General features: G+C 41.7%; 1 protein-coding gene across 3 annotated transcripts; it reads right to left on the bottom strand.

Annotated features, from left to right (window-relative positions):
- Positions 1-1,482: 1,482 nt before the first annotated feature.
- Positions 1,483-8,659, bottom strand: LSM8 (LSM8 homolog, U6 small nuclear RNA associated). 3 transcript variants are annotated; one of them, XM_037389559.1, is made up of 4 exons: positions 8,522-8,659; positions 7,411-7,451; positions 5,858-5,985; positions 1,483-2,471 (listed from the first exon to the last, which is right to left on the bottom strand). In XM_037389559.1, exons 1-4 carry the CDS (start codon positions 8,550-8,552, stop codon positions 2,381-2,383), a joined length of 291 nt encoding a protein of 96 aa, XP_037245456.1. In that variant the 5' UTR covers positions 8,553-8,659; the 3' UTR covers positions 1,483-2,380. The 3 variants fall into 3 exon arrangements, with proteins under 3 accessions (XP_037245456.1, XP_037245454.1, XP_037245455.1); XM_037389558.1 differs by lacking the exon at positions 1,483-2,471 and adding an exon at positions 4,242-4,513; XM_037389557.1 differs by lacking the exon at positions 8,522-8,659 and having other exon boundaries at positions 7,411-8,155.
- Positions 8,660-11,723: the final 3,064 nt, after the last annotated feature.

The following is an 11,723-nucleotide window of genomic DNA, read 5'->3' on the forward strand; positions in this document are numbered from 1 at the left end:
ACAGTGCACTGCATATCAACCCATTTGGGCTTTGTACAGCCAGGTTTTGTTAGGATCTTTTTTTGAAAGGGAATTTAAACACCTTTCTCAATGCCTTGGAAAACGCCCTCCGTTTATGTCAGCCTGTAAGCGGAAACACATCTTAATTTTTCAAGCTGTAACCCCTCCCCCACCACCCCACCCTGCACACACACAATTTCACAGGTCCAGAAAGAGCGCATGCAAGAGCTGAAATCACTCACCAGAAGGGAAGATGACAGGGTTTGCAATCTGCATTTTAAACACATAACTGTGTGAAACTGTGGTTCTCCAGACTGTTTTTCCTGCTTGAGCAATGCCTGAACTACTCAGAATTCTCATCTGTTCAGTCCCTAGATATTATTAATCAGCTTCACCACTTCGGTGCCACAGCTTTGCATCTGAAATAATCACTTCAAGGACAGAGAAAATTTTCAATTAACATCAGCAGCTCATCATATTGTAAGTCCTCAACCAAGCACAGGGCCAAGGAGTTGCATTACAAATGACGTGCTCAAGGCAGAAGGCCTCTGTATGTATTAACATTCCATAACTCTGCTTCAAACATAATTCCACAGCTACAAAGGAACAGACTTCCTTAGTCATTCCAGAGCTCCTATAAGTATTTAGCCTGTGTATCTCAACAGTAACTCTCCTAATACATGCAAGGCCAAGCAGTGCATTTAAACTCAGCTCATCCTGATTCTACCTTTTTGCTTCCGCATTTCTTTTGGCTGAGCCCCAAAGTAGCTAATTTACATCCACATTACTTGTCCTTTATCAATACAGTTCACTTTCTATACTTTCTTTTCTCTCATGCTGGTATGAGTAGCAAAAGGGCTTTTTGTTATACACTGTTTTGTTGACTGTTTAACAAAATTGATCGATTCTTTTAACATAATGAATTATAGCCAGACTCTACGGACTTTGGTATGGAAACCCCCCAATTCGACATCTGCTTAGCAATTCCCTGCAGAAATGTGGACAAAAAACAACACATCACCAGGTCGTAAGATGGATAAAGTTGAAATAGGTTTGCTGGGCTTCACATGCGTCACTAAGAACAATCTCAGAAAACAAGCTGGAAGCTACAAGAATTGAGAACCAATTACATGCAGAACAAATACCTTCAATTCAATGTATTTGGCTTCCAAACTGAACTTGCAATAATAAAAAGTACCAAATCCCACTTAATATTAAAATCAATGTAAAAACAAATATGCACATTAAAGTCACTTTTCTTTTTTCAACAGCACGTTTATATGGGGTGGGTGGGTGGGGAAGGAATACCGGACCTGCTGGCACACTAGAGGACAAGGAAAACAGCTCTGTCCAATACCAACTTCCTCTTGCTGCCACCGTACCAGTATTTCGGCTAGGTAGTGAGTAAGTAAGCCTAAAATACACCATGCTGCCCAGAGCTTGTCCCACTTAAATTAGGTGTTGCTGATGTATAAGAGGAGGTCTATTAACAGTCACATGTAATTCTTACACCCAATATTAAGGCAAATTTCATTCAAAGGAAATAATTTCTCTAGCCAAAGTACTCCTGTGTCCCCTAAAACCTCCAATCTAGCAAGACAATGGTTACATACTAGCAAAGACACAATTCTCCTTCTATACATCTTACCCAGTTTTTGAGCACCACAACATCTGGTGAGAAGAGAAGACAGAGAATCAGTTGGTCTGGAATTCAGTGGGCTTCAAATAAATGCATATATTTGGTTTAGGTTCTGTGTTTCTACTCAAAAGTCTTTCTTTCCCCCATTTAATTTGTCTGCAAGTCTTAAGGCACTAAGAACTCTTGCACCTCCAGTACACCCTTAGGGACTAGAGAACAATGTTAAATAAACCACAAAAAACCCTATTATGTGCACAAGTCATTAATTTGACTGCAAAAGCTTTTAATGCTCTTGCTCTCTACACTACAAATAAAATGAAAAAAAAAAAAGGCACAAAACCTGGTTTTCTACTTACAGCCAGAACTAGGTTTAGAGCTGGTTAAACTGACCATTACACAATCTACCTCCAAATAATTCTGAGTTAAAAAAGCCTTGGTTTTCCTTTAAGATTGAGATCTTTGTTTAAGAATGAGGTATATATACACAGGACTACCACTGACATTGTTTACATTTCCCAGTACATATTTCAGAGTGACATCACACAGCATGAAACCCCAAAGGAAATTCAATGAAAACTTCTTTAGTAAAACGTAGAAACTTTACTTTACATGGCAAACTACAATATATTCATAATAAAAAACTGGTGACTAAAATTAAACACAATTTGTAAAAATCATCCACGTTGTTAAATAGGTCTGTACAACCGAAGATTTACAAAGTCCATGTGCATTTTCATCTTTTCAATGCACAACTGAGTTTAAAGGTTCTGCTCGAATATTCCCCAAGTCAAGAGCTGAATCTGTCTCTTCATCAATTTCACCAATGACAGCACTGCAATAAACAAACAAACAACAAACAGGTTATCATTTGTTGAAATCCCCTGGTACAAAACTGGAAAGCCACAAAATGAAGTTGTTAGTGAAGATTTTTTTTTTTAAAATTGTAGAACTCTATCCTTTGAACTTCAAATTTTGATGACTATAAATAGTCTTAAGTAGAATCTAAAGGAAGTTGCTGGGATTTTTTGTTGTTTTCGGGTTGGATTTTGGTTGGTTTTTTTTTTTTAAAGACACAGGTTATAAGAACCAAATACTACTGGTTTGTTTTAGGCAGCAGGTTAGCCTCTGAAACAAGAACCACAACCTTTTAGAGAGATAACAGCTTTTCAAGAATAATGTCTAACTGTAGCAATTCGTAAGTGCCTATGGCATTAGAGAAGCAAGACAATTTCCTTCAACACAACCTAGTAAAACGTTCATTTATCCAAGGGAGAGTACATAGTATTTCACCTATGCTATGTTAAGACTTACCTGAACTAAAACACTAGTGGACTCAGTAAAACCATTTTAAAGAGAAGGCTAAGATAATAGAGATCACACTAGCTCAGGATGGGAAGTAACCCAGAGGGAAAGTAAGAACAGAATCTATTCCTTCCAGCACACCCTTACATTCACCACGTCAGAGACTTATGAGCTAATGGCTGTATCCACAAAATGAATTAAGAGCCATTAAAAACTGTTAAATTAATCCATCCAATAGCTTTCTGAATACATTTCCATTTTTGGTGTTTGTTACATCCCGCAACAGTGAGTTCTACAATTAACTTTTACGGTGTGCAATGAAGTACCTTGGTATGTGACTTGTCAGATTATGTCAGTTTTCAATAGCAGAAAAAAAACAGAGGAATTTACATAAAGCAATTATCTTCCCAACTTCTCCTACAACTCCTGATTTCACAGCAAACAATAACCACTATATCTGTGCTTTTTCCAAACTGAAGAGCCCTTGCCTATTCAGCCTTTCCCTGAAAGAAAACATTTCATACCTCACTTGCGCTCTTCATGTAATTTCATCCTGTACCCCTCTAAACACAGTGGCATAACAGGTGTTTATACAATGACATGATGATGCCCACTGTTCTAGTTTTCTTCCTAATAACCCCTAACATTCTTTCTTCCAGTGAATCCATATTTACCACAAAATAGCCAGGGAGCAGGGTGAGACTGAGCTTAAGAGCAAACATCCCAATACAGGAGTCCAGGTTCCTATGACAGTCAGTGGAAACTAAAGAGGAGTTTAACTTGCCTTGAAAGAGTAATCTGGTTAGCCGAGTAGTTTTCTCAGTTCCATCACTACACTGGGAGCTTAGACAACACAAATGTAAACTGCTTATGCCAACTGAATATTCAAGCACTGACCAGCATGAAGCCTCACTTCAAATTTGAGTGCCTTCAGAATTCTTGCATGAAAAGGACTTGATCCTGCATGCTCATTACCATTTCATTTACTAGCTTTTTCCAAAGTGACACTTCAATTTAAAACATTTCCTTAGATTAAAATCCATCTATGGTATCACAGCGTAAGTTTCTCTTTAGTTCACATAGAGAAATAAAGCCTTTTCATTAGAGATCACATTCTCCTAGATGAAAAAGGAACAGACAATACCGGTCACTCCTGATATCTCTTTCACAGACTTTCTGTTTCTCTTGCAGCAGAACAAACACACATGTATTTAAGAGGTTTTGGGTTTTTAATCAGCTTTTCTTCACAATTTTTATTACAGTTTTACACATAAATTTCTAGTATTAATACCTTTTTTTTATTTTCCTAAGTCATCACACCTTCTAAAGCAGAAGTTGTCTTTTTCCTTCTAACAGCCTTTACTTGCTGTTGAACCATACCAAGTTCTTCTGATTGATGCTGTATATTCACTGCAAGCTTCTAGTGATACACACTGGAACGCCTGGAGGCACTTTATCCCTTGAGTGTTTTGTTTCTTTTATTTTTCAATAGCTTCTCTATTATACGAGTCCCCTATTTTGAAGTTACTGTTACTTAGCTGTTGTTTCTTTCTTCTTCTTCCTATAAGGATGCTGAATTTTAGTTTGTTAGGAGTTGCATGAATACAGAACTATTCCTTCTAACAAATATGTTTCCAAGTTTGTTATGATTAAAAAAAAGATTAATTTCTATAAAAGAATGTTTTGAATATAATTGAGTAATGTGGCAGCCTAGTATGGCGAAAAAGTGAAGCAGTAATTTGGCTTTATACACATCCATACAATTTGAAAAGTTACAAGCAGCATGTTTAGCCTACCTTTGTACATTTGTCACTATGTGGTTTTGCTTAAAAGCTCAAGTCAAAAATGATGAAAGCTTTCCAAAATGATCCACTTTCTCAATGATGTTAGATAAACACACCTAAATAAGTCTAAATAAAATTCAGTCTTGACATTTCTTTGTACAGAAATATCCATTAGAATTAGAAGATTGAGATTCCTGTCCAGGTACACATTTTGGTCACTGCAACATGCCCTTTTTCCTTTGTGATAAAAAATAATCTCATTTTTTACCATGAGTTTCAGAATGCTGCTGCAAAAGTCATCTTCCTTGCAGGGCCACTTACCAGGCCTTCTTTCCACTTCTCTTATAACCATCCCATCTGTTCTGCATAATAGCTAATTTTCACTGCATTTAATGAGCTTTTACTTTCATTTTGTCAGCGTATTTAACATCAAATATCAACTCATACGTTTGACATGTCACTATATCAGCTTCAGCAGCTGTTACATTGTCAAGCCAGAACCTTCATATATTTTCTAAAAATCTAAAAAAATCCTGTTAAAAGTCAACTTTGTATACAAGATTGCTGACTTTTTACACACAAGTTCCATCTAATCTTTTTTCATTCTTCTATCTTTTCCTCCATCAGTGGATCCTGCCTTTCACAGACTGGAATAAAGAAAATCTACACAATGCCTTGACTCAAAGGAAAATGGCTGAGGTTTATGCTGACCTTTCCTAGATAGAAATCACTACGTGATCTGGTTAATTTACAGCTCAGTAAATCTAGACTAACAGTATCTTAACGTTACAATGCAATCACTTCTGTAACAGAAGTGTAGCCATTTATTAAGGATTCACAAAACCGTTTCAGTGGGAAAAGACATTTAAGATCATCAAGTCCAAAGGCTAACTTAGCACTACCAAGTCCACTACTAAACCATGTCCATAAGCACCACATCTACATGTCTTCTAAATACAGGTATGGTGACTCAACCACCTCCTTGGTTGCCTCAGCTTTGGCAGTACTACTAGTGCTACCCACAGATGCAAAGATATAAGACGTCTGGGGCTAAGATATATACAGATACACTATATATATACACATACTAAATTTTTATTAATTGGTTTAAATATGAATATGTTATACTTACACATTATCACCTCTTACAATGTATAATCCCAGCACTACTTGCTCAACCCCTTGTGAAGAACTGAACACTCGTTCATGGCTTTCATCCAAAATCAAGTTAATGGTCTGATCAAAACCTTTGAGGGTTCCCTGAAAAAAAACAAGACAAAAAATAAAACACTCCAATTACCTTTTAAATTTATCATCTTTGGTCTCAAGGATATCTTAAACAAGGTGGCAATACTAAGGCACTGGAGAACAGATGCTCTACTTAATTTTTATTGTTAGGCTTAAACAGAAACAGCTGGAGAATGAAACTTGAAAAGCAATAATCAATTTAAGTATCTGTATTTACTACTGTGTTCATGCTAAAAGCCACAGCAATCTTTAACATTGAAAGAAATAAAGTTTCCTTTTTACCAATGAAGGCCTTCTAGACAACTAATTTTGCTACTTATAAACTGTGTTAGTCTTCCTTGTACGGAAGTTTCCAAAAATCAAATAATTAAATTAACAAACAGAAAAGTTGGATTCTTGTGGTCAACAGTATTGAATCTATTCTTAACATGCAATTTTAAGTGGTATCTCTTTGAAAGAGATTAGCTTATTTCCATAAAATTACTCAAAAAACCCCAAACCACCCAAGCTGCAAAACTAAAATGCATCAAGAGAAGAATTTCTGTGCCACTTTAATGCGTTATCATTTTTCCAAATGTGTAATTGATTTGTGCAATTTACCATCTGTAATTGATTAAGAAATTCCAACTAATGTAAAACACCATCATTCAAGCAGTGGCAGTATCCATTTATATCATCTAACCATGTAACAATGAGTCATATATACTGATTTCATTCAAATCTTTTTGGTGGAAAAGATCTTGTATCACAACACAAAATTTACCAGACTGACTCCAAACAGACAGAAGATTGGGTGAAACTAGTATTTTTCTGCTAAAAGTACTGTTTTGTCTGTCCAGAGGCTGCACAAAGCTAAGTACAGACAGAAAGATATAACCATCATGCAATGATCACACTAAAAAGTTAAACTTAAAGCACAAAAGAATAAAAGATGGGGGGCAGGGGGAAGAAAAACCCCACATAATACATAAGCAATAAAACCAAAACATTATGCAGTCTGATATATAACAGTTTGCCAATCCTCAGCTTTTCAAGCTTACAGAATTCCACAATTCTTCAGTAATTATTAGCTGACTTTTTCTATTACCATATAGAAGAATTGGTTTTAGCATGGAAGTTGAAAAGCTTACTGAACAAAGAGAACATTTTAGGTGGAAACCATATTACTGAACAGAAAATGCATTTTCTTGTGCAATCCTATAGACAAAAACATTTGAAAAAAGTCAAGCATTTGCATGCACAAGTTTATCAATGGACAAAGCTGACAGGCAAGAACCAGTGTTTAAATCAAACAGCATAAAATAATGGTCATAAAGCTTTTAAATAAAGTTTGTGAAGTCGTGAATAGGTAAGTGATAATACCCTAGCACTGCTTCTTTAATGCCATGATGGAGTCTTTATGGGGGAAAATACAATGTTAAAAAATACCAGTCTCACCACAATCATTCTTCCATCAGAAGTAATTACCGCAACAGTACCTGATAGTTCATTAAGAAAATATTTAGACATATCTGAAACGGAACCATTAACACTTCTGAAAGTTTTAAGAGGCAGTAAAAGCCAGAAAAGCCTACCAGTATTTTTTTTTTTTTTCATAAGAAAGAGCACCATGGTTGTTAGCAACATTTGACAATGCAGTATTTTTTATGACATTCTGTTTTAAAGTTTCACTTTACTCAACTATGGAGAGTTATACACAAACATGAACACCATAGGCAGACTAAAGATTTAAGTTCATCTCTTCTTCCATTACTAACTGCACTACCTCAAAATTGAAACAAGTTTTATAAACACTTCAAAGCTAAGTCCTTCAAAACAGCTTAGCTGTTTTGCTAGTGGGGATCCCTGGCATTCTACATGCCCTCACTCTGAAGTCAGTCTGGCTATCCCAATTTGATGACCACATATCCATTATCCTGAATGATTCTGGGTTACTACCTTACTGTTTGTGAATAAATTTGAAAATGCCCATAGGCTATTAGGAGTGCAAAGAACTACAAGAAGGGCGTTCCAAGAACAGCAACTCCCAGCTTCTGAGCAAACGATGTAAAGCCGACAACTTAATACATGCAAAGAGCCCTTTATGGGGCCAGGCCTCATTCCTCACACCGACCAAACGAGGATCAAGTTTGCAGCGCGGGAGGCTATAGGGGATTCTATCCTCTGGGTCTCCCGTAAACCTCTGTTCTACCTTATGTAAAGGGACACAGCCAGCCAGGAAGGGCCAACGAACGCCACCACCCGCGGGAGCTGGATGCAGGAGGCCTGCGGCCCCGGCCGGTATGCTTTCTGCAGGCCCTTCAGCAGCCGGCCTAGGGCTGGGGCTCTCCTGGCAGCTCACACCTTGCCGGGCCCGGAGGTACCCGATGCCCACAACAGCTCTGTCACCAGCCCCCGGGGGCGGGCGCCGCTCGCCCTCCGCGGCACCGAGCCGCCAGGCCCCCCGCGCCCGGCCTCCCCTCACGCCCGCGGGCACGAAGGAGAAGGAAGGCCCGTTCCCGCCACCCCTAGGGCCGCCCCGGGACGCTTCCGCCCGCCGGAAGGATACGGTTGATGTAATTCTCCAAAGCAGAGGTCATGGCGACGGCTCCCGCGCTTCGCCTCACACCGGCGCCAGCAACCACCTCCCGCGAGACGGCGGCGGCAGGATCCGGGCGCGCAGATGACGGCGGCCCGGCGCGCAGACGCACAACGCGGAGACCCGGCGGGGCGCGCCGCTCCAGCCGCTGCGCACGCGCGGCACGGCGCCGGGCCGCCTGTCAAACCGAGCGGGAGCGGCCGCGCATGCGCGGTGGGGGGGGGGGGCGGCGGGAAGCCGATGCGAGCGGGCTGTACCAAGTAGCGGTCCGGAGGGGGGTGTCACGGTGCCCCCTCCGCGGCACATGGCACCATCCGTTGGGTGGGCGGGGGCAGGAGGCGCGGGGTGGCTCGCCGGTTTCTCTCCGGAGGCCCCGTCGCCGCCACCGCTGCGGGGGGGCTCGGCCGGCGAGGGAGCGCTCGGCGGGCAGTGGGAGCGTTGTGTCCGTGCCCAGGCGGCTGGCCTGCAGGGCCTCGCTGCCCGAGGGTAGCGTGCCTCTGGCTGGCCGCGGAGCCGCGTATCCCTCCCTCGGTTCCGGCAGGCGGGCGGTGCGAGGTGGGCAGGCAGGAGGCCGGGCTGCTGCCGCCCCACGGCGCTGGCTCGGGAAGGCCTCGCAGCGGGGCTGTGGGAGGGGTGCCCGGGGCCAGCCTTGCAGCGCAGCTTATTGAAGTCCTACCGATACGGTGAAAAACCTAGAACTCTGCTGCACACAGAAGCTGCCTAGATAACAGAAACATTAACACCCGAGAAAGAGCGAAGGGCGGGAGCTTTGCACTTAGCTCTTCGAGAGGGGACAATTAGTATCGATGTAGATGAGCTAACAAGAATGTAAATAAGGAACCTTCTGACGAGGACGTGCTAACTGCTACAAGAAAAACAAACCACGGTAAAGGAATTGTAGTAGATCAGCGTCCTCCTACTGAAATGCCCCCCCCGCCCCCCCGAAGAGGGTGGATCCCCCGCTCAGGGATCATGCTGGTACAGATTAAAACCAGCCCTGTGGGCATGTGTTAGCTTGGCATGTTTAGAGTGGGCAATAAGGAAGGGCTCATTGTTAGCTAGCAGATGTTTTAAGATAACAAACTAAATAAGAAAGACTGCTAATGTGTGCAAAGATAAACAAGAACTTCAGGTAACTGCCCAAGAAGATGAAAAGTACATCTTGAAGAGGCGCCAGAGGGAGGAGATTCTGAATGCTCGGAAACCTGTGCGTGCCTTTGTATAATAACTATCGGGCTGCCTGTTGAAACGGTGTGCAAGTTAGGAGGAGCGATCCCCCTTGCACCCAGTGCCACAATAAACATACCTGCTTTATAACTCTCCTCGAGTTGCAGAGTTGCGATTCCGCACGTCACTACGCAGAGGTGCTTTGTGCGGGAAGTGGCGGGTGGCTGCGGGAGGGTGCTCCGGCCGTGCCCGCGCCCGATGCTGTAGTGGGCATGGCGCCAAGCCACGCGCTTCCAGTCCGGCGGGGATCTGCAAGTGGAGAGCTGTGCCACTGCTGTAAAGGAAAATGTGGTCAGACGCTGCAATCTGTGCAAAACTATGCACCTTTTTAAAAAGGCGTAGTGCCAAGTAAGTGGTGATTCTTATGCGGCAGTTTGGCATTTATGCTTACAGGAATCTCCTTTTGCCATAATCTGTAAATGGGGGAGTGGCAAATAGGGATGCCCTGAAGAACCTGTGCTTTTCATTTTTTTTATAATGTTACCTGCCGCTAGCATAATTCCCTTTCCATTCTGGTGGCCCATTGTTTCTTCCGATGAGTCCCTAAGCATAACAGCCTTCCACACTTTCTGATCGGTGTGCATGATGCACAGCGTTCCCTATCTCCTTGAGTCCTGTGAGATAAAGGAGTGCATGAAACCTGCTGGATTCAATGGTGGTGCTGGCAAGCAGTTTTCAGGAATGTAGGAAGCTGGACTGATACACAAGAAGAAATATCTCAGGGAAATGAATTTCAGTCATCCACTAATAGAACCAAATTAAGCTACAAAGGCAATCCTGGTGCTTTAGCCATATTTGCCTGTGGGAGATGTCATTGTTAGTGTGCAACAGGCTTTCAGAAACATACTGTAGTATGCTGTACACACAGACATCCTCTGTGCTGCAATATATTCATGAATGCACCCCTCTAATGGTATTTAATAATATAGCAGTGTGCTGGTGATGCCTAAAGTCTTACACAGGTGTTGACCTCTTACAACAGTCTTTCTACCAAGCTTCTTGAAGCTGCTTTAGCAGGGACTTGGACTAGATGATCTCCAGAGGTCCCTTCCATCCCTGAACATTCTGTGATTCTATGATTCTGTGATTCCATGTAAGAGGCTGAAGATTTTTTGTGAAAAGAATTTTCTTTTCATACTCTTCCTTCTCCCTAAAGGTAGACATTTTCAAAGGCCAAGAATATGAGATCACTGGGACACAAGGATGTATGATAAAATCTTAAAATACTTGCACCATGACAGTACCAGACTACTGATCCCCTGAGAATCTCTGATCTGTTTATATCAGCAGTGTCCCTGAAAAGCAGAGAAGCGCTTTTTAGTTGTTTTATCAAGGAGGGCTGAAACCCAAAGAAGTTTTGGTGCCCAGACTTTGCCAAGCCAGGTGCTTAAGAGCAGTTAGCACTGTCAGTATAAAGCAGCTCACAAAACAGAATTCCTGGCTTCACTTAATTAGAGTCTCTGCATTTTCCTGAAGGCAAGCAGCAGTGCCCTTCTTCTTACAGTCCTAACGGAGGTTCAGTCTTCTGTTTGAAGCCACCACTACTGTTACTCTTCTCTTACAAAATACACCTTTAAGTAAGAAGTGGAAAACTCTAATTTAATTCCCTTTTTTTTTTTTTTTTGGGGGGGGGGGAAGGGGGGAAGATATTGTCTGCCTCTCCCCCTAAGTAGCAAGGTTTCATAGACTAAATTCCAACCTGGGGCCATAATTTGCCCTTTTGTTGAAGCTGTGCCATGTGCAGAGAAATGGATTCATTAGGCTGGTCTAAAACTGTGGTTAAACTACTTGTCCAGTAGAGGGAAATCTTAGCTTCTGGTTGCTGTTCCAAGGTCTCTCATTTTAGATGAAATGAATAAGCAGCCTTCAGCACCGGTTCTCTGCTGCTGGTCAAGACCATTTGAGTCCTACCTTTACATGTAGAAATTAAGTATCTTAAGCATGT

This window comes from Falco rusticolus, chromosome 5 (genome assembly GCF_015220075.1).
Source record: "Falco rusticolus isolate bFalRus1 chromosome 5, bFalRus1.pri, whole genome shotgun sequence".
Taxonomy (NCBI): domain Eukaryota; kingdom Metazoa; phylum Chordata; class Aves; order Falconiformes; family Falconidae; genus Falco; species Falco rusticolus.